The 23,687-nt window shown below is 41.9% G+C and overlaps 1 protein-coding gene across 3 annotated transcripts; it reads right to left on the bottom strand.

The window, feature by feature from the left end:
* Positions 1-20: 20 nt before the first annotated feature.
* On the bottom strand, positions 21-22,703 carry LOC120046791 (methyltransferase-like protein 9). Of its 3 annotated transcripts, none has more exons than XM_038992301.1 (6): positions 22,570-22,703; positions 2,960-3,121; positions 2,439-2,629; positions 2,075-2,284; positions 1,828-2,012; positions 21-1,567 (listed from the first exon to the last, which is right to left on the bottom strand). In XM_038992301.1, exons 2-6 carry the CDS (start codon positions 3,053-3,055, stop codon positions 1,356-1,358), a joined length of 894 nt encoding a protein of 297 aa, XP_038848229.1. In that variant the 5' UTR covers positions 3,056-3,121; positions 22,570-22,703; the 3' UTR covers positions 21-1,355. The 3 variants fall into 3 exon arrangements, with proteins under 3 accessions (XP_038848229.1, XP_038848228.1, XP_038848227.1); XM_038992300.1 differs by lacking the exon at positions 22,570-22,703 and adding an exon at positions 3,328-3,847; XM_038992299.1 differs by lacking the exon at positions 22,570-22,703 and having other exon boundaries at positions 2,960-3,861.
* Positions 22,704-23,687: the final 984 nt, after the last annotated feature.

Below are 23,687 nucleotides of genomic sequence, written 5' to 3'. Positions count from 1 at the left end.
AAGGTCAAGAATGACATAAGTCACAGAAAAAATATTTTTATTGTTGAGGTGATATTACTTTATGTAAAATACACTGACTGGAACATTAAAGTAAACTTGTTCTGCTGCCTATAAAACTGTAGATGGGAGATATTCACTGACAAGGCCTCACATTGCTATAAATAATCAATTCAGATATCATTGTAACAGAATGTTACTGCCCAGTTGATGATACAACAGTTAGAAACAGTGTGCTTATAATTAAACCTGAAGACAAATAGACTGGTGGGAAGGAATTCCCTCCATCTGTGCTTGACTAAATCAATTAGATCAACCGGTTCATATGTACAGTATCACAATGTTATTGTTGGAGAAATGACCAACTAACCCAGAATAAGACAATACGTTTACATCACTATACTTCAACCAAGAACAGACAATTTCCACAGTGATATGTTGGCACAGAAGATGAGATCCTCCCTCCCTATCATTTACAGAGTTGTGTTTTATAGTCCAATCAGGTTATTATATTCAAATGGCAAATATCCATTTTGTGGTTTTTTTGTTGCTTAGGATGTAGAGGTATGACACGGTATGACACGACAGTTGGTAAACAGTGAAGCTACCCGAGTTTCAAACCAGGATTCCCCAGCTGACTTTAAAGAGATAAAGTGGTAATGTAAATGAGAAATACTCTCAATGTAATTAAGAAAATCTTACTTAACCTCCACTAATTCAATACAAATCCAGCAGCCAGTCAGATAGCTTTCTATTGTATCTACTGTACACAGATGCTCTAGGAAAGGTCAGCTGATGCATCTCAATAGTCTAAAGTTGCTTCCTCTCCTCGGTCTGCACTCATCTGAAAACAAAAGATGGGTATCTGTGCTATTATAGCAGCTGTGACTGCAGCATTGAGGCAATGTCAATTTTCTTCACGATTGGCTGATCCCTACTGACGACCCGGTTGGGCATGACTCCAACAGGGTCACCAATAGAAATCAGCCAAATAAGTTGGAAGTCCCACCCAGTTGACTACATTAAAATGGTGGAAGCACTAAATGGCGCTGCCCATGCTAATACAGCCTTTAGGCCTCTAGAGGACTTTGGCCCTGTTTGAGAGCATCAAATCCATGATGCATTATGGGTAAATGGTGACTGACCGAACAATCTAAAAAATAATAAACGAGTTGTTATTTATGGTGCTAAATCATTTGTAGATCAGTCAGTCAGCCTACACTGTGGAACCAGCCATTATCTATGGTTCAGTCCCGTTGGAAGGACGGTTGGTTGTTTTAAGATAATGCAGATGAAGGAAGGAGACAAGGATGCAAATTTGGATAATTGAGATGCACCCCAAGATACAGTAACTGACTTCACTCCTCCACAGGTTTCAGGACGAAGACAGCATCATCCAGTACATAGTAATCTTTGTACATGTCTCCCTCACACAGGTACGGCAGCCGAGTCACTGCCTCCACCTCAAACCCCACTTCCCGGAACACCTCATTGGACAGGTTGGTGACTTGCTCCTCCCATTTCTTCCCCTTCACTTTGATGTGCTCTCTAGGGCGCTGCCACTTCCCACCTAGAGACAGAAAAAAAAACAGATTCAGGAGACCAATCTAGAAAAGGCCTTGTGGCAGCCAAAACAATAAAAGTATTCTACCTGTCCCCGTATATTTTATTTTAAATACTGTTACTATCCAGCCCGAAAGGATGAAAGCAGTTCCATACAAATCCACACAAATATCTCATTGACATCAACATATGATTTAGCTGGAAGTCTCAAGTAAGGACATGGCCCTAAGTCTTCAACCTCTATCACTGATCTGTGCTCCATCTCACCTATCTCCACCCAGGGCTGGAAGGGCAGGACAGCGGCCAGGATGAGTCTTCCCGTGCTGGGCACCAGCGAGCGGTGGATGCCCCTGAGGAGATCCAGGGGGTCGTCACAGCGGTCCAGCAGGTTCAGACAGCTGATCAGGTCATACTGGAACCCAGTATGCTGCCATTCATCAATGCCTAAAAGCCTAAGAGAAAGAAGAGGACATCAGAGACTGTGTGTGGTGTGTAATGTGTGTGTATCACTTACCTGTACTTCTTCCTCTGGAGGTGCCACTTCATGGGAGGAGAAACCTCAGTGGCGTAGACCTCTCTGAAGTGGGCTCCCATCACCTCAGTGACGCCCCCATCCCCGGCCCCTAGATCCAGCAGTCTCTCCCCTCGCCACTCGGGATCGACGCGAAGCAGCTGCTGGAGCTGATCCGCAGAGAACACAAACATAGAGCCACGACCTAGGAACCTGGGAGAGAAGTAGAGAAAGGAGAATAATGAGTGAGGGGTACGGCACCTGGACAAAAAATATTGAAAGAGGCGAGAAAAGAGCAAGCAGAGACCCAAAACAGGAGGGCGTGAGAAAGACAGAATGACAGCATTAAAACGCTGTGTTTACCTACCCATTGATGGATGTGCGTGACACCATGGGGCTGAGGACAGTGGAGATGAAGGAGTGGTAGAACTGGGTGAACATCCAGCCAGACTTTTCTATGCTGCGTCTCAGAAAAGCCTGGGTGTCCTGGTCCAGATGGCTCTGCACAAACAGAGGTCTAACCACCTCCCCCAACAAGTCTGGAGAGCACTTGTACCACTGAGGAGCAGGGAGGGGAAAGGAGGAGAAATGGGAGTGTGCAAGAGACAGTGAAAACTACTCATTGCCACAACACTGGTTTATCCGGTTATTTGTGTCAATCTCTTCCTAAACAAAGACATAAAATAAAACCTCTTGAATATTTGATTAGGAAATATGACTTCTATTCCACCTGGCAACCAAGGAAATACAGTCGCTGGTTCTTGCTGAATGCACAATTTTTCCTTTAAAATGCTCACTTCGGCAAAATTATGTCAGGGAGAAGTGTGATATTCTGCCAGTAAATAGTTGTTTCTTTGTTTAAAGGTAACTCTGTAGTTAGACACTTACCTCCTGGGTTTCTTGTCCGGCTTCTTCGCTTTCGCTTATCATGTTCATGAAAAGTGAACGAGCGAGTGGACTGCGCACGTATTTCCCTGTCCACATCTTTCTAGTAGCGAGCAGAAAGGCGATGTAGCCCAACACCCACGCTACAAAAAGCAATGTCCTCAGCTGTAGATGACACATACTGACAATAACGCAACAGATTTGGCAGCTATGGGAAAAGTGACTGCGGCAGCCTGGTTGTTCACTAACTGGTCACTAGATTTTCAAGTTGTTAGACAGATGTAATATTAGATAAGCTAGCCAGAGATTATCCAATTGTGATAGCACACGCAGTGCATACCTTCAGGTCCAAACATAACAAACACACAAACCTGAAGGCGTGGTGACCTTTTGGAGTCCACATGTTATTTATTCGACATCTTAATCCGTTGTGCAAATACTTTCAGCTCAATTCGAATTGTCTTGTGACGGTCACATCTGAAGACTGCCAGCCTAGCAATGCTGCGTTCAAAACAACTGGGAAATACCAGATTTCCGAGTTCTGTGCACTCAAAACAACTAGGAACTAGGAAAAATAACGACCCCCGACTGGTAAAATTAGTTTTCAACAGTCATCCACCCGGAATTCCAATTCGGGAACCCGAGAGCTCCGACATGAAGTTCGCTGACGTCATGATTCGACCTCGTTTTTATCCGAGTTCCCAAGTTGTCTTGAAAGCACCATAAACCTACATAAAAGGATAGGGGGCAAAAATCTGGAAATACACGTTTGCTTCCTGTGTTACATCTAAATAGTTCCCACACAGTCTTGTCCAACAATTAATTGTTTTCTTTTTTTCTTTAACCTTTATTTAACAATGCACACCCCAAACCACACATCGGCAGAGATGGATGGCATTTTCAATCACCTCAACACAGTTTCAGTTGTCTGGTGTGACTTAACGTTAAGTGGAGAGACAAGACGCACAGAGACATTTCTGGGGAGGTAGCATATTTGTAGTTATTAACTGTGTGGTTCCAGCCCTGAATGCTGATTGGCTGACATATACCACTGGTAGGAGAAAAAACATTTTTTTTTACTGCGCTAATTACGTTGGTAACCAGTTGATAATAGCAATAAGGCACCTCTGGGGTTTGTGGTATATGGCCAATATACCACGGCTAAAAAGGGCTGTGTCCAGGCACTCTGCGATGTGTCGTACGTAAGAACAGCCCTTAGCCGTGGTATATTGGCCATATACCACACCCCGTCGTGCCTTATTGCTTAATTATACATAAGCTACCGGAGTTAGGTAGGACGTGTAGCAAGCTATGACTAACTTGAGACAGATATTTCACTGGATGTATAAATATGAAGAATCCGCTTGGCGATTCCACTCACTATCAAATATGGTAGTGAGAGGAAGCTCATTAGCGAGCAGTGGGAGAAGATGGAAAGAGATGGATTTTGGCCTACATTCTGCAAATGTTCTCATCGATTAAACATTTGATCTCAATACACGTTTCTGTTCCCAAAACTAGAATATGTTATGAACAGAGTGGACTAAGTTTTGTAGAATTTAGCCTTCGCCAAAGTTTTTAAAAAGCACGTTGTTTAGGATTGCAAAGTCGAATTGAGTTATGGCACACGCGCATTTCACATAGTAGGCGTTCCCTAACGGAAATATACATATGTATGCTGGATCGGGCAATAGGATCTCGCTAGCTTGTGCTTGGCTCTGCCCACCTCCTATGACTCATCTGTTCCCATTTGAAACGACAGGCTGTGGTCTATCTTGGTTAAGTTATACAAATCTTTGGCAACACTAAAAAAAAGCATTTCCGAGCCACGGAATATCTGACATTTTCGAAATAAAAGTCCCCCACATAATAGTAGAAAAGTGTCAATAACTTGTATTTATTCATAATATAGTAAACATAATTGTATAAACATAAATATGAACAAATATGAATAAGTATTAAAGTGAAATTTGCATTAAATGTGGGTTTCAAAACAAACATGTTTCAAAGTCAAATAAACTAAGAATAACATTTCTGTATACCGCACATACAAATATTGCACTGTACAGGAAAAACTATTGATTGTGTCTCCATAAAACCAGGGTCCAGTCTACTCACTATAGTCCCTACAATACAAAACAGATGAGTTTGAACAAAAGCTAGGTCATTTTAAGTGTTGCTGGCCCTCTATAGCCTCCAATGCAATTCATTGTATATGGAATAGATATTGGACTGTAGAGAAAAAACAACTTTACTACCTGTCTCAAATAAACTGGGGTGGAAAATACTCAGTGGGGTTTCTACTAACCAAACATAATTCGTTTTGGAGGGGGACTGTGTCATACAGACTGTTGCTGGCTTTTCCTCAGCCCCCTCCATAGCCCCCAATGCAATTCACTGTATATGGAATACATATTGGCTGTAGAGAAATTTTTCTCATAGGATTTAAAAAACGAGTCGACTAGTGTAGACAGCGCCATTAGTAAGTAAGTAAACTGTAATAGGACCAAATAGTTAATCAATGTGATTTTACCATAAAAAGACAAGTATTTACTTCTCCATGGTTGCAGAATGTTATCTATTTTGATTGTGGTAAGTTAATTCATGTTTTTTGAGATGTGAATACCAAGTATGTCTACTTCACCATCCGCCCATTTTATTGGTAAACTACAAAGTAGTGTAAACACTGTCTTTTAACGATCCAATATGTAATATGGTACACTTGTCATAATTAGGTTTTAGTCCAGAAAGGCTAGAAAAGTGATCAAGATCTTCAATGAGACTGTGCAGGGATCCAGATTGCAGACTTTAGAAAAACTTGAGTCACCGGCATACATTGACACTTTTGTTTTTATCCCCTGGATTTCTAACCCCTTGATGTTCTTGTTGGATCTAATTTTAATAGCTAGCATTTCAATGGCCATAATAAATAGATATGGAGACAACGGACAGCCTTGTTTTAATCCTCCTAAAAGCGCAAAACTTTCTGAGAAGTAACCATTATTTACTATTTTACATCTGGGGTTGCTGTACATAACTTTAACCAATTGTATAAGACATTCACCGAAATTAAACTAATCCAGGCATATATATATATATATATAAACTCTAGTAGTACTTTATCAAACGCCTTTTCAAAATCTGCTGTGAATACCAGGCCTGGTATCTTTGATGTTTCATAATGTTCAATTGTTTCAAGTAATTGTCTTAATTGTCTTATCTCCAATAAATCGTCCATGTAAAAAACCTGTCTGATCAGAATGAACTATCTGGTAAAACCTTTTTTATTCTATGTGCTATGCATTTCGCCAGGATTTTCACATCACAACATTGAAGTGTAAGAGGCCTCCAGTTTTTTAAATGGACTGGATCTTTATACTTACCACCTCGGTCTTGTTTTAATAGTAATGAAATCAGATCTTCTTGTTGAGTAACTGAAAGTCTAACATTTTTATAGGAGTAATTAAAACATGCTAAGAATGGATCTTTGAGTACATCAAAAAAGGTCTGATATACTTCTACTGGTATACCATCAAGCCCTGGTGAAAATATTTAATTGCCTCAAAAAGTACCACTTCTGTAAGTTGGCCTTCATACAGGCCTTTCTGTAAATTTGTTACATTTTACATTCTTATTATTAATTTCAGGAAAAAAATCCTTACAGTTAACATCATTCAGTGGAAATGGAGGAGATTGAAAAGAAAACATCTGCTTAAAATATAATTTGGTGAATCAGGGATGACTTATTTTTGTAATACATTACACGTGATTGTTCTTGAATAAGTACCTCCATTTCTTTTTGTTTTTCCTCTAACCTATTTTGTGCCTCAATAGTACAGTTTCCATTACCATCTACCTGCGCTGTTATTTCCTATATTAGTCTAATCTATTTTGACCTAAACTGCTTTTGTTTTAATGATTTTAATGAGTATTGTATTGGATGTTCTTTAAAAGTACATTTAAAAGTGTCTCACACAATAAGGGGATCTGCTGTACCTATGTTGTGCAGAAAAAAGTAAATTATGAATTATTTTGTCTTAGTTAAGAACAAATTGTCATCCAATAGGCTTTGATAAAATGTCCAATATCCCCGTCCACGTGGAAATTCTGTAAGAGTTATATGGAGGCCAATTAGATGGTGGTCCGATCGCATTCGGTCTCCTATTAATACTTTTTTTTACTTTTGATGCCAGCAAGAACGAGACCAGTAATCAAGACGGCTAGCTTGATTAAGCCCCCTCCATGTATATCTCACTAGGTCAAGGTTTTTCAGCATCCATATATCCACTAGTTCTAATGTATCCATGATCTTCGTGATCTCCTTAAGTGCTATAGTTTGCAGTGTGATATCCTTTTTTTATTTTTTTTTATTTAACTAGGCAAGTCAGTTAAGAACAAATTCTTATTTTCAATGACAGCCTAGGAACAGTGGGTTAACTGCCTTGTTCAGGGACAGAATGACAGATTTTTACCTTGTCAGCTTAGGGATTCAATCTTGCAACCTTTCAGTTACTAGTCCAACGCTCTAACCACTAGGCTACCTGCCGCCCCACAAATTGTGATTTCCTTTACGATCCATTGAGGTACTTAACAGCGTATTATAAACCCCACCATAATAATAGATTCATTCTTTGCTTGTGAGCTCAATAGATTATTATATTTATTTTCAAATTAGTGTGGATCATCATTATTTGGCCCATATAGATTCATTAGCCAGATCTGTTTTTGGTCCAATAGCATATTTAAAATAATCCATCTTCCTTGAGGATCAGTTTTCACAGTTTGCACAATTTGAATCAATTATTTAAAAATTAATTAGTATAATCACCCCTTTTGAGTTTCTTTGCCCATGACAAAAATATATTTCTCCCTCCCAATCCCTTTTCCACCCAACCTCATCTATATTTGTAGAGTGAGTTTCCTGTAAACAATAGATAATATATTCTCTCTTTTAGCCAGGTAAAAATTAAAAAAAATTATGATCTGCTAAGCCATTAAAATTGTAACTGGCTATACTTATTTCCCCACTTACCATAATGATCCCCTAGTTTCAATTATTCTTACCACCAACCAATGTTTGTAAACGTAACATTATAAAGCACTATGGTGATGTTATTAATTACACTTTGGATGGTGTATCAATACACGCAGTCATTACAAAGATACAGGCGTCCTTCCTAATTCAGTTGCCAGAAAGGAAGGAAACCACTCCGGGATTTCACCGTGAGGCCAATGGGGATTCTAAAAGAGTTACAGTTTAATAGTTGCGATATAAGAAAACTGAGGATGGCTCAACAACATTGTAGTTACTGCACAACACTAACCTAAATGACAGAGTGAAAAGAAGGAAGCCTGTACAGAATAAAAATATTCCAAAACATACATCCTGTTTGCAACAAGGCACTAAAGTAATACTGCAAAAACTGTGACAAAGCAATTAAATTTTTGTCCTGAATACAAAATGTTATGTTTGGGGCAAATCCAAAACACATTACTGAATACCACTCTTCATATTTTCAAGCATGGTGGTGGTTGCATCAGCAAGGCCTAGGGAGATGTTTTTTAACAATAAGAATAAATGGAATACAGCTAGAAGCATAGGCAAAATCCTAGAGGAAAACCTGGTTTAGTTTGCTTTCCAATAGACTGTAACGAGTGCACTGAGAGTCGGGACACAAGTTCAGGGAGTGAGTGTTTTAATAAATAAATGAAACAATAAACACATAACACAACCAATGCACCGACATGAAAACAGAGTCAATAACACATGAGGAAAGAACCAAGGGGAGTGACAGATATAGGGAAAATAATCAAGGAGGTGATGGAGTCCAGGTGAGCGTCATGAGGCGCAGGTGCGCGAGACGAGGTCATCAGGCTGCGGGATAATCAGCAGCCTAATGACCTAGAGGCTGGAGAGGGAGTTTTCGTGACATAGACACAGAGACAAATTCACCTTTCATAAGGACAATAACCTATAACCCAAGGCCAAATCTATACTGGAGTTGCTTACCAAGAGAACATTGAATGTTCCTGAGTGGCCTATTTACAGTTTTGACTTAATCCCCATCAAAATCCGTAAATTTAAGCTAAAGACACGTTTTTTTGCATTGGATGCGACTCAATCCACCGCATACGCAGATGTCGCACTTCCTCATCTGTGGTGAAAGGTGGGAAAGCTAGAGCGGTGTTTGTCAGACCATGAGACATCCAGAAAATCGGTCTTAACACTAAATAATCTGTAGCATCCGAAACAAGATGATCATTACACAGGTGCACCACCTTCGATGGCCACTGGCATGCTGGAGAAGTGTGCTCTTCACGGATGAATCCCAGTTTCAACTGTACCGGGCAGATGGCGTTATGTGGATGAGCGGTTTGCTGATGTCAACGTTGTGAACCCATGGTGGTGGTGGGATTATGGTATGGGCAGGCAGAAACTACAGACAACGAACAGAATTGCATAAAATAAACAATTTTATCGATGGCAATTTGAATGCACAGAGATGCCGTGACGAGATCCTGAGGCCCATTGTCATGCCATTAATCCGCCACCATCAGATCATGTTTCAGCATGATAATGCACGGCCCCATGTGGCAAGGATCTGTACATAATTCCTGGAAGCTGAAAATGTCCCAGTTCTTCCATGGCCTGCATACTCACCAGACATGGCACCCATTGAGCATGTTTGGGAGGCTCTGGATTGGCACATTCGATAGCGTGTTCCAGTTCTCGCCAAAATCCAGCAACTTCGCACAACCATAGAAGAGGAGTGGAACAACATTCCACAGTCTACAATCAACAGCCTGATCAACGCTATGCGAAGGAGATGTGTCGCGCTGCATGAGGGAAATGGTGGTCACAACAGATACTGACTGGTTTTCTGTCACGCCCCTACCTTTATTATTTAAGGTGTCTGTGACAACAGAGGCATATTTGTATTCCCAGTCATGTGAAATTTATTTCAATTAACTGATTTCCTTCCATGAACTTTAACTCAGTAAAATCTTTTAAATAGTTGCATGTTGCGATTACATTTTTGTTCAGTATATATGCTGTACAGTACCATTTCAAAAGTTTGGACACACCTACTCTTCAAGGGTTTTTCTTTATTTTTACCATATTCTACATTGTAGAATAATATTGAAGACATCAAATCTATGAAATAACACATTTGGAATCATGTAGTAAGCAAAAATGTGTTAAACAAATCAAAATGTGTTTTAGATTCTTCATACACTTGTTAGCTGCTTTTCCTTCACTCTGCGGTCCAACTCATCCCAAACCATCTCAATTGGGTTGAGGTCGGGTGATTGTGGAGGCCAGGTCATCTGATGCAGCACTCCATCACTCTCCTTCTTGGTCAAATAGCCCTTACACAGCCTGGAGGTGTGTTGGGGCATTGTCCTGTCGAAAAACAAATGATAGTCCCACTAACCGCAAACTAGATGGGATGGTGTATCGCTGCAGAATGCTGTGGTAGCCATGCTGGTTAAGTGTTCCTTGAATTCTAAATAAATCACAGACAGTGTCACCAGCAAAGCACCCCCGCACCATCACACCTCCTCCTCCATGCTTCACGGTGGGAACTACACATGCAGAGATCATCCGTTCACCTACTCTGCATCTTACAAAGACAAGGTGGTTGGAACCAAAAATTGCTAATTTGGACTCATCAGACCAAAGAACAGATTTCCACCGGTCTAATGTCCATTGCTCGTGTTTCAAATCAAATCAAACTTTATTTGCCACATGCGCCGAATACAAGTGTAGACTTTACCGTGAAATACTTACTTACAAGCCCTTAACCAACAGTGCAGTTCAAGAAGAAGAAAATATTTACCAAGTAGGCTAAAATAAAAAGTTATATTAAAAAGTAACACAATACGAATAACAATAACGAGGCTATATACAGGGGGCACCGGTACCGAGTCAGTGTGCAGGGGTACAGGCTAGTTGAGGTAATCTGTACATGTAGGTGGGGGCAAGGTGACTATGCATAAATAACAAACAAACATTGAGATGCAGCAGTGTACAAGAAGGGGGGTCAATGTAAATTGTCCAGTGGTGATTTTTATGAATTGTTCAGCAGTCTAATGGCTTGGGGGTAGAAGCTGTTGAGGAGCCTCTTGGTCCTAGACTTGGCGCTCTGGTACCGCTTGCCATGCGGTAGTGGAGAAAACAGTCTATAACTTGGGTGACTGGAGTCTCTGACAATTTGATGGGCTTTCCTCTGACACCGCCTATTATATAGGTCCTAGATGGCAGGAAGCTTGGCCCCATTGATGTACTGGCCCGTTCGCACTACCCTCTGTAGCGCCTTACGGTCAGATACCGAGCAGTTGCCATACCAGGCAGTGATGCAACCGGTCAGGAAGCTCTCGATGGTGCAGCTGTAAAACCTTTTGAGGATCTGGGGGCCCATGCCAAATCCTTTCAGTCTCCTGAGGGGGGAAAGGTTTTGTTATGCCCTCTTCACGACTGTCTTGGTATGTTTGGACCGCGATAGTACGTTGGTGATGTGAATACCAAGGAACTTGAAACTCTCGACCCGCTCCACTACAGACCCGTTGATGTTAATAGGGGCCCGGAACAGGCCCCTCTTTTCCTGTAGTCCACGATCATCTCCTTTGTCTTGCTCACATTGAGGGAGAGGTTGTTGTCCTGGCATCACACTGCCAGTTCTCTGACCTCCTCCTTATAGGTCGTCTCATCGTTGTCGGTGATCAGGCCTACCACTGTTGTGTCGTCAGCAAACTCAATGGTGTTGGAGTCGTGTTTGGCCACGTAGTCATGGGTGAACAGGGAATCCAGGAGGGGACTAAGTACACACCCCTGTGGGGCCCCAGTGTTAAGAATCACCGTGGCAGACGTGTTGTTGCCTACTCTTACCACCTGCGGGCGGCCCGTCAGGAAGTCCAGGATCCAGTTGCAGAGGGAGGTGTGTTTAGTCCCAGAGTCCTTAGCTTAGAGATAAGCTTTGTGGGCACTATGGTGTTGAATGCTGAGCTGTAGTCAATGAAGAGCATTCTCACATAGGTGTTCCTTTTGTCCAGGTGAGAAAGGGCAGTGTGGAGTGCGATTGAGATTGCATCCTCTGTGGATCTATTGGGGCGGTATGCGAATTGGAGTGGGTCTATGGTACCGACGTGAGTGCAACGGCGCGGTAATCATTTAGGCAGGTTACCTTCGCTTCCTTGGGCACAGGGACTATGGTGGTCTGCTTGAAATATGTAGGTATTACGGACTCGGTCAAGGAGAAGTTGAAAATGTCAGTGAAGACACTTGACAGTTGGTCCGTGCATGCTTTGAGTACCAGTCCTGGTAATCCGTCTGGCCCAGCGGCTTTGTGAATGTTGACCTGTTTAAAGGTTTTGTTCACATTGGCTACCGATAGCGTTATCACCTTTATCAGGGGCGGCAGGTATCCTATTGGTTAGAGCGTTGGGCCAGTAACAAAGGTTGCTCGATTGAATCCCCGAGCTGTCAAGGTAAAAATCTGTCGTTCTGCCCTTGAATAAGGCAGCTAACCCACTGTTCCTAGGCCGTCATTGTAAATAATAATTTGTTCTTATCCGACATGCCTGGTTAAATAAATAAAAATCACAGTCATCCAGAACAGCTGGTGCTCTCATGCATGCTTCAGTGTTTGCCTCGAAGTGAGCATTAAAGGCATTTAGCTTGTCTGGTAGGCTCGCGTCACTGGGCAGCTCGTGTCTGGGTTTCCCTTTGTAGTCTGTAATAGTTTTCAAGCCCTGCCACATCCGACAAGCATCAGAAAGAGCCGGTGTAGTAGGATTCAATCTTAATCCTGTAATGAAGCTTTGCTTGTTTGATGGTTTGTCTGAGGACATAGCGGGATTTCTTGTAAGCGTCCGGATTAGTCTCCCGCTCCTTGAAAGCGTCAGCTCTAGCCTTTAGCTCGATGCGGATGTTGCCTGTAATCCATCGCTTCTGGTTGAGATATGTACGTACAGTCACTGTGGGGACGACATCATAGATGCACTTATTGATGACTGAGGTGGTGTATTCCTCAATGCCATTGGATGAATCCCGGAACATATTCCAGTTTGTGCTAGCAAAACAGTCCTGCAGTGTAGTATCTGCGTCTTCTGACCACTTCCGTAATTGAACGAGTCACTGGTACTTCATACTTTAGTTTTTGCTTGTAAGCAGGAATCAGGAGGATAGAATTATGGTCAGATTTGCCAAATGGAGGGCGGGGGAGAGCTTTGTATGCATCTCTCTGTGTGGAGTCAAGGTGGTCTAGGATTTTAGTTTACCTGGTTGCACATGTGACATGCTGGTAAAAATTTGGTAAAACTGATTTAAGTTTGCCTGCATTAAAGTCCCTGGCCACTAGGGGCGCCACTTCTGGGTGAGCATTTTCTTCAGCCACTAGGGGCGCCACTTCTGTGTGAGCATTTTCTTCTTTGCTTATGGCATTTATAGAGTTTGTTTGAGAGCGGTCTCAGTGCCAGTTTCGCTTTGTGGTTCTTGGCCCAAGCAAGTCTCTTCTTCATATTGGTGTCCTTTAGGTAGTGGTTTCTTTGCAATAATTTGACTATGAAGGCCTGATTCACGTCTCCTCTGAACAGTTGATGTTGAGATGTGTCTGTTACTTGAACTCTGTGCAGCAATTATATGGGCTGCAATTTCTGGGGCTGGTAACTCTAATGAATTGATTCTCTGCAGCAGAGGTAACTCTGGGTCTTCCTTTCCTATGGCGGTCCTCATGAGAGCCAGTTTCATCATAGCGCTTTATGGTTTTTGCAACTGCACTTGAAGAAACTTTAAAAGTTATTGAAATTTTCCGGATTGTCTGACCTTCATGTCTTAAAGTAATGATGGACTGTTGTTTCTCTTTGCTAATTTGAGCTGTTCTTGCCATAATATGGACTTGGTCTTTTACCAAATAGGGCTATCTTCTTTGTCACAACACAACTTCACTTCTAGATTAGACTACTGCAATGCTCTACTTTCCGGTTACCCGGATAAAGCACTAAATACACTTCAGTTAGTGCTAAACACGGCTGCTAGAATCTTGACTAGAACCAAAAAATTCTCATCATTACGCCAGTGCTAGCCTCTCTACACTGGCTTCCTGTTAAGGCTAGGGCTGATTTTAGGGTTTTACTACTAACCTACAAAGCATTACATGGGCTTGCTCCTACCTATCTCTCTGATTTGGTCCTGCCGTACATGCCTACTCGTATGCTACGGTCACAAGACGCAGGCCTCCTTATTGTCCCTAGAATTTCTAAGCAAACAGCTGGAGACAGGGCTTTCTCCTATGGAGCTCCATTTTTATGGAACGGTCTGCCTCCCCACGTAAGAGACGCAGACTCTGTCTCAACCTTTAAGTCTTTATTGAAGACTCATCTCTTCAATAGGTCCTATGATTGAGTGTAGTCTAGCCCAGGGGTGTGAAGGTGAAATGAAAGGCACTGGAGCGATGAACTGCACTTGCTGTCTCTGCCTGGCCGGTTCCCCTCTCTCCACCGGGATTCTCTGCCTCTAACCCTATTACAGGGGCTGAGTCACTGGCTTACTGGTGCTCTTCCATGCCGTCCCGAGGAGGGGTGCGTCACTTGAGTGGGTTGAGTCACTGACATAATCGTCCTGTCCGGGTTCGCGCCCACCCTCGGGTTCGTGCCGTGGGGGAGATCTTTGTGGGCTATACTGTCTCAGGGTAGTAAGTTGGTGGTTGAAGATATCCCTCTACTGGTGCGGGGGCTGTGCTTTGGCAAAGTGGGTTATATCCTGCCTGGTTGGCCCTGTCCGAGGGTATCATCGGATGGGGCCACAGTCTCTCCTGACCCCTCCTGTCTCAGCCTCCAGTATTTATGCTGCAATAGTTTGTGTCGGGGGGCTAGGGTCAGTCTGTAATATCTGGAGTATTTCTCCTGTCTTATCCGGTGTCCTGTGTAAATGTAAGTATGCTCCCTCTAATTATCTCTCTTTCCCTCCCCTCCCGGAGGACCTGAGCCCTGGGACCATGCCTCAGGACTACCTGGCCTGATGACCTTGCTGTCCCCAGTCCACCTGGTCGTACTGCTGCTTCAGTTTCAACTGTTCTGCCTGCGGCTATGGAACTCTGACCTTGTCCCGGACCTGCTGTTTTCGACTCTCTCTCTCTACCGCACCTGCTGTCTCGAACTCTGAATGCTCGGGTATGAAAAGGCAACTTACGTTTACTCCTGATGTGCTGACCTGTTGCACCCTCTACAACCACTGTGATTATTATTATTTGACCCTGCTGGTCATCTATGAGCATTTGAACATCTTGGCCATGTACTGTTATAATGTAAACCCGGCACAGCCAGAAGAGGACTGGGCTCCACTCATAGCCTTGTTCCTCTCTAGGTTTCTTCCTAGATTCTTGCCTTTCTAGGGAGTTTTTCCTAGCCACCATGCTTCTACGTCTGCATTGCTTGCTGTTTGGGGTTTTAGGTTGGGTGTATGTGGAGTACTTTGTGACATCGGCTGATGTAAAAAGGGTTTTAAAAATACATTTGATTGATTAGTTAAGTTGGCTAATGTTGCTCAACATTTCTCTGGCTAACTAACCTCAAACTTTCCAAATGCCAGTTGTTTTTCGGTTACAGCTCACGAAGTACGCTTCATCACCTTCTCACCCCCGTCTCCGTGGTCAGGCTTCTCACCTACCTCTTCGTTATCGTTCAGGGAATGTGCTGCTGTAACTGGCAAACTGCCTTTTCACTCGCCGCTGTCTTTCCAGAGTGTACATAGATGCTGTAACTAGCAAATTGGTTGTCTCTTCTCTCCAGTCGCATGCTGCATTCTGTTATGTGAACAATTGGCTGATCCTTCGACACAGACAGTATTGCTCCAAACGCGCATCACTCGTTCGCATACAGCAAGTAGTAATCCTAAGCCCCCCCCCCCCCGTCCAAACTTTACTCACCGGACCTACACGAATCACGTAGCTCACCTATTTTGGAAACGGTGAATTTCGCCCAAAAGGTGACTAGTTTTCATCCCTGATAAAGGTATCCGGATATGGCCGTAAAGGGAGCTCCCAGATAAGGCCAGTTGTGTGTTTTCGCCCTACGTTTTACCACACAAGTTGTTAGTGATGTTAATGCCGTGTTTGATTTTTTTTATTGTGTCGGGTCTTTTTAATTTGGTTGTGAACTGGGTACGCAGAATGATGGAAATGTTTGAGATGTTTTTAAATGGTTTCTGAAGTACAGGGACAGAAAAGGGACAGAAAATACTTAATGGTGTTGAATGACCTTTGTCCTAACTTTCTGGTGAGGCCTGATTGACCTAACTAGAAATGATAGAGACATTAGGTGAGATTTAAGTATAATATGAATGAGGGACACCTGTCTCTAGTCTATTTTACCATTACCTTATGGGATACAATTATTTCCATATGGAATTATCAAGAGTTGTAATTCTAATTTGATTTGTTATTCTAATTTGTTTATTTTTGATTTAACAGACAGTGTTTTTTGTTGCATGAATCACGATGTGAGTCGTGTTCAAAGGAGAAATTACCAGTTCCCTGGGGCCCTTGCCCTGTCGTAAATTTGCAAATGGATTTTGTTTAGTCTGCATATAAAAGAAAAAGATATGTTGATAATGGTTGACAGTTACTCCAAATGGATTGCGGTTTTCCCCACCTTAAGTGATGTATGTGTATTGCTGTTCTGCTTCTTGTTTTTTGTCTTTGTTTCCATACAAATCTTACCAGATTGGGTCTGCTGTGTTGTCGGGATTTCTCCCTAAGGGTTAGCGCTCTAACTCCCTGACCAGGTAACTCTGCGGTGAGGTCGTCAGTATGATAAGGGAGTATAAGCCAATTTGGAAAATGGTTTCAACAGTGTGTTATGCTCTTGGACATTTGTCTTAGAGATTTTGATATTAAAAAAATTGGGAATGTAATAATTTGTCATTTGGTGAATAGTTGGTCTGGATTTCCAAAATCAGAAATGTCTTAAACTGTTGTTTTGCTCTGTCCTCTCTCGGGTTATGGCGAAGTGACCACAGATGGTGTCTTGATGCATGGAAGGGATAATTTGACCAAGAATAGTGTGAACCTAACCTGCTGAAGAAATAGTGACAAAGGCATTCACTACGACCTTGTCTTTCACCACTCCTACCTGTGATCTGAGTCCGAGCCAGCAACCTGTGTACGAACGGCAGGAGTGGGGCATGAGTCCTGAGACCGTGCATGTGGAGTGAGCAGGGAAAGGGATCACGTTCAAACTCCTCTCATGCTGCTGTTGCACTGGTTGGAATATGGACCAGACAGAGTAGATTATACAGAATGGTGGTGGTGGCTCAGGTGAGAGATTTGTGTGCTTGGGAAAATCTTATTATTCCCCAGATAGTGAAGTCGGGACATTATCATGGGCCATCAGCTGTGACAGGCATGAGTTACATATGTGCCGTTGGGAAGATGAACTGTAACACTATCTGAAGAAGAAAATTAAGATACGACAGAAGATGAGTGCCGGGAAGAAGGTGGGGAGGGGGTGGTCAACTGTGCCCGTGAATTGATTTAGGGTTGCCCTAAACTGTTTATTTGTTGTATCAGGTTGATTTTGGAGGTCTACACACAGGGAAAATCATGGTAATTTAGGTTAAAAATGCATTGAGATACCGATCTGTCATTAACATGCCACTCGCGACAGTAAAACAGGGACAAACGGGGTCCGTAATGAGAAAAGTTCATATCTGCAATATAAGTAGTACATACTGTTTATGTATTTTCCCTGTTTGTAAATGTACATTCTAACACTGTTATTCGAGGGTCTTGAATTCTAGTGATAGACTAAACGTGAAGCACTAAGGACTGTCATTCTAAATTTGTGTTGGATAAGTTATCAAGTGTTTAATAATGATTCGGAAAGGAGAGAAAGAGAGACGCTGCCCCTAAGTTGTGAAGAGAGCACAAAGTGAAGGGAGTGTGCACTGCTCAGATTTATTGAGTCTAGGGAGGATTTTGTCCCAGGAAACTTTATCTGTTAGTGTCCTCTGAGAGGGAGGTTATTAGAGAACCACTAAAACAGATGATAGCTTGGGCTAACTATGAGGGGGTATTTGGTAGTAGGGGTTTAATTTTACCATGCCATCAGATTCCTAATGTTAAAGTGTATCAATACATATGGCTTGCTGGATGATACAGTACAATTAATTACGTACAAGGCTCATAGTCTGTCTTGCTTTGACACCCGAGGATGAAGACTAGCATTCCATTGGCATAGAACGGATGGACGGTTCTTTCCCCAGTCTTATTCGCATCAAGGGTGGTGTGAAATTATTAAACATGTATTTTCTCTCTTCCCTGTTCAAGACAATACAGTTGAAGTCAGAAGTTTACATACACTTAGGTTGGTGTCATTAAAACTCGTTTTTCAACCACTCCACAAATGTCTTGTTAACAAACTATAGTTTTGTCAAGTCAGTTAGGACATTTACTTTGTGCATGACACAAGTAATTTATCCAACAATTGTTTACAGACAGATTATTTTACTTATAACTCTCTGTATCACAATTCCAGTGGTTTAGAAGTGTACATACACTAAGTTGACTGTGTCTTTAAACAGCTTGGAAAATTCCAGAAAATGCTTCTGATAGGCTAATTGACATCATTTGAGTCAATTGGAGGTGTACCTGTGGATGTATTTCAAGGTCTACCTTCAAACTCAGTGCCTCTTTGCTTGACATCATGGGGAAATCAGCCAAGACCTCAGAAGAAAAATGTAGACTTCCACAAGTCTGGTTCATCCTTGGGAGCAATTTCCAATCGCCTGAAGGTACCACATTCATCTGTACAAACAATAGTATGCAAGTATAAATACCATATGACCACGCAGCCGTCATACCGCTCAGGAAGGAGACGTGTTCTGTCTCCTAGAGATAAACGTACTTTGGTGCAAATCAATCCCAGAACAACAGCAAAGGACCTTGTGAAGATGCTGGAGGAAACAGGTACAAAAGTATCTATATCCACAGTAAAACAAGTCCTATATCGACATGAAGAAGGAAGAAGCCACTGCTCCAAAACCGCCATAAAAAAAAGCCAGACTACGGTTTGGAACTGCACACGGGACAAAGATCGTACTTTTTGGAGAAATGTCCTCTGGTCTGATGAAACAAAAACAGAACTGTTTGGCAATAATGACCATCGTTATGTTTGGAGGAAAAAGGGGGAGGCTTGCTAGCCGAAGAACAGCATCCCAACCGTGAAGCACGGGGGTTGCAGCATCATGTTGTGTAGGTACAAAATAGATGGCATCATGAGGCAGGAAAATACGTGGATATATTGAAGCAACATCTCAAGACATCAGTCAGGAAGTTAAAGCTTGGTCACAAATGGGTCTTCCAAATGGACAATGACCCCAAGCATACTTCCAAAATTGTGGCAAAATGGCTTAAGGACAACAAAGTCAAGGTATTGGAGTGGCCATCACAAAGCCCTGACCTCAATCCTATAGAACATTTGTTGGCAGAACTGAAAAAGCATGTGCGAGCAAGGAGGCCTACAAACCTGACTCAGTTACACCAGCTCTGTCAGGAGAAATGGGCCAAAATTCACCCAACTTATTGTGGGAAGCTTGTGGAAGGCTACCCGAAATGTTTGACCCAAATTAAACAATGTCAAGGCAATGCTACCAAATACTAATTGAGTGTATGTAAACTTCTGACCCATTGGGAATGTGATGAAAGAAATACAAGCTGAAATAAATTATTCTGTCTATTATTCTGACATTTCACATTCTTAAAATAAAGTGGTGATCCTAACTGACCTAAGACAGGGAATTTTTACTCATTAAATGTCAGAAATTGTGAAAAACTTAGCTTAAATGTATTTGGCTAAGGTGTATGTAAACTTCTGACTTCAACTGTATGTTTTCTAGGTGTCATGGAACGAGTGATCATTGTTCCAGAGGAGGGATTGTTGGAAATGTACTTCAGTAGTGACTAATGTGTTATGGGAAAGATGGAATGATTTATGTGCGAATGTATTTGTGGCCGTAGGCAAGGTATTGGAGACAGGATGTTTGCATAAGGGTGTTAATTGCAGAGTCTTGCAAGACCGACATCAGTGTATTATGTGGAGTCCCAAAAACCAAGGCATTAACATTATAGGGAATTGGGAGAGTGGAATGGAATGTGACTAAGGAGATCTGTGTGGCTCATAAATTAAGGAAGGAGGTAGTATACCACTCCCAGATCAAGTCACACATACCCAGATCATGGTGGAAGTAGCAGAGATAGTGTGATCATTTCAGACACCATTGTCAACATTCAATGATGGGTTTGTCAAAGGTACAATGCTTATGGATGCTATAGTAACAACATGGAACTGGACTATCGTGCAAATTAGGGGATTTTGAAGTTTGCGTCATGGGCAGTGTTAGTAGTAGCAGGGGTTACCTTAGTGGCATTGTTGGAATATCATCTTCTGAGGGCATTGATGTGAAATGTATGTACAGTGCTGAGTTACCTCAAGATGAGGTAAAGTTGATTAGGACCACCGCACGTGTATATCGGGTGGCAATGGAGGAAGGAGATGGGGAGCGAAGTGAAACGACATGGCTTGAACACCTCTTGGAACCTGTTATATTTTGTTTTGCTTTTTGCTTTTCAAGTCTTTTGCTATCACTCTCTTAGGAACCAGAAGGAGTAAAATAAATTGTTTCTGTAATTTCCAAGTTTATATAATGTTGAACAGTGGAATTATTGTTCAAAAAGGGGAGACTGATGGGTTCTGACTTCTAAACTTGAAAATATGAAATATCCTTATTCATGTCACTGAGGGGACATGTTATTGTTAGACATCAGGTATCCTATGGAAAAGAGAAGGTCCACAGTCTGTTACAAGTCAACAGGACAGCCGTGAGTTGGGGAGGAGTGAGGAATTTGGGCCGAGGTCAGGTCAGATGAAGTGAGAAAGAACATGCATCACTAAAGTCCAGCCTAGCAACCGAGCTGTATTGACTGTCCAGATGTGTGAGGAGACTCAGCATAGGACGAAGGTTAAATACCAGTGCTTGTGTAAATATGTCTTTGTCTTATGCAACTGTGACCTAGTGGGTGAATAAATTTGGTTTGAGCTTTACTAGTCGTCTGAGTTTTTACTCTATTTATTTAGAACCTAACACTGGTAATGTGAATATGTCTTTCAAATCTTGGAATGTTCTTAAACCATTATTGTCCATGATATCTGCAAGGGGGGGGGCGGGTGCAAAAGGCCACCCTCCAGATCACAAGGCATTATTGTGAAATACTGGAGTATGGACACGCCATTTTGATTCCCAGTTACATTGTTTTTCAATTGTACGCCAAATAGAAATTATGCGAGCAATAATAGGACCAAAGCGTAGTTTACATTGTTTAAGGTATATATATATATATCAGTAAAGACCACCTCTTCCAGGGCAATAGGAGACACCACATTTCTCTCTATACTCAGCCAGAAAGCTGAAGAATCATGTCTCAACCAATTTAGGATGGGATGAAATGCTAGTGCATCAATCGATTGTTTTTCTTGTGCAAGTGCAAATTGTTTGTGCAATACAACACAAATACAGTAAGACTTTGCTGAAACATTACATTTCAAAATGTGATTTAAAGGGGAATGGAAACACTTTAGGACGTGATATCCCAAGTATAAATACAGTAAAGTACACACACTAAAGGGATTTAAAAAAATGGTCTGACAAAATAGTGTTTCTTAGACACAATTGCAAGCTTCAAGGAGTTGGTTTGATGATAAGTGGTGATGTCATCGGCGATGTCAGCAGTAAGACTGTCAAGACTCACCTGAACCACCTATTGTGATGTGCCTTTTGTTAAGTAAATTAGGTTAAAAGGAGACTGGAGTGCCACTTTAATGTGGATAGATCATAGAGATAGATATAGGACATATTTGTATATGTGACATTATAGTGTCTGTAACAGCATGGGCAGCGCCATTGAGGCTATCTCCCTTTTAAAGCAGGGGTTGGAACCAAAATAATTTTCTGATTGTTTTGATCTGAACAGAACCATTATTTTTGGGGGTCAATTCCACTGTTCGGAAAAGCAAAATAATGTTCTGAACCGGTTCGAAACAAAAAAAAGTAAGGGTTTATATAGTTCCTTTTTAATCCTCTGAAATCTATTTATTTTATTTAGCTCAACATTAAAATTACTTCACCAATCAGTGCAGATAGAGCAGCTTGCTATGGAGCAGGAAGGCTATTTAATCTGTATAGGAAAGTCGATAAGAGCTAATTGTATTTTGCCATAACAGCATGGTTAAATCATGATGAAAGACAAACAAACACTGTGCTGCCAGTCACTATGGACAGAAACGTGTAGGCCACGAGATGCAACTGACATTTTGCGGGTGGGGAGAAAGCGAAAGTGGGTAGGAAGCTTTGCTTGAAGCGCTGGTCATATTGTTATGACATGCATTATCTGAATTAGGCCCACAGAATTACACCTCCGGCGGAGCGGCTTCTATAGAGGAACTTTGAATGTCTTTGAACATCTGAGAGTTGGCTTAACGTTGGACCAGAGCTAACGTTCGCTAGCTAGCTAACAAGCTTGTGTGTGCAAAGCAGCACAAGAATTAAAAACACATCTTACCTTTTTGTAGTTAATAAATCCAATGTGAAATGTGATAACTATAGTATCTATCCTTAATTAGCATTGATAAAGTGAATCCATTCTTCTCTAATTAAAATCTCTACCCCTAATTTCTCATTCACGCTTGTAATGTCTTCAGTTGGCTACAGAAACTTATGCTTCGGAGGGGGAGGGCAGGTAGTACACGCGCACACTGGCAAAGATTTCCAGCTGGCAGGCAGACGCTAGAATAAGTTTGAGTGACAGAGTGAGGTCTTTGCATAGGCCAGTGGTTCTTAACCTTGTTGAAGGTACTGAACCCCACCAGTTTCATATGCGCATTCACCGAACCCTTCTTAATTGGAAAAATAAAATATGATTTTTTCAAATTCAAAACATAGGTATATATTTTACTGGTGCACAAAATGAACCGTGCATCAACATCAACACCGTGTGTTCAAAGAACAAAATCATCAAAACATGATTTTCACACAAAAACAAAAACATAATAATGAATATTTACTGCAAATCAGTGTGACTTCTGCTGTTGCCTTTCAGAGACCAGTTCAGAAATGCGGCTTCACCTTGGCAAGTGCCACTCATGTCATTTTCGCAACAAAGTCTGTTCCTTTTCTTCGTTTTTATGTCCAGCATCCTCGAAAAGGATTGCTCGCAAAGATATGTTGTAACAAACGGTATGAAAATCTCCAGAGCTTTCTTAGCAATAACAGGGTACGTTACCATTTGTTGACACCAAAACGTTGAAAGCGTTGTTGTTCTGAAGAGTTGCTGTTGAACCTGGCTCTGCTGAATTTCAATGATTTCATCGAGGTATTCATCATTGACATCTGTTGTCTCAACACTAAACGTGAACGGCTGTCTCACCCATGCTGGATATGACTCTCTTGTAGGGAAGTGTCCGTCGAGAGACTTTGCAAGCTCATCTAAGTGCGTGGCAATTGCTTGCTTCAGTTCCGCGGGTACAGAAATGTCTCCGATTCCAGATACATCTTCGATCTTACTTACACAGTCGTCCAGCAGGGGAAAGTTTGCGAAGTTATCGTTCTCTGTTCGTCGTTTCCATAACGGTAGCTTTTTTTGAAAAGCCTTCAGGTTTTCCTCCGGTTCGATGATGTTGA

This window comes from Salvelinus namaycush, chromosome 4, assembly GCF_016432855.1.
Source record: "Salvelinus namaycush isolate Seneca chromosome 4, SaNama_1.0, whole genome shotgun sequence".
NCBI classification, from domain to species: domain Eukaryota; kingdom Metazoa; phylum Chordata; class Actinopteri; order Salmoniformes; family Salmonidae; genus Salvelinus; species Salvelinus namaycush.
This window is presented reverse-complemented; position numbering and strand designations above follow the sequence as displayed.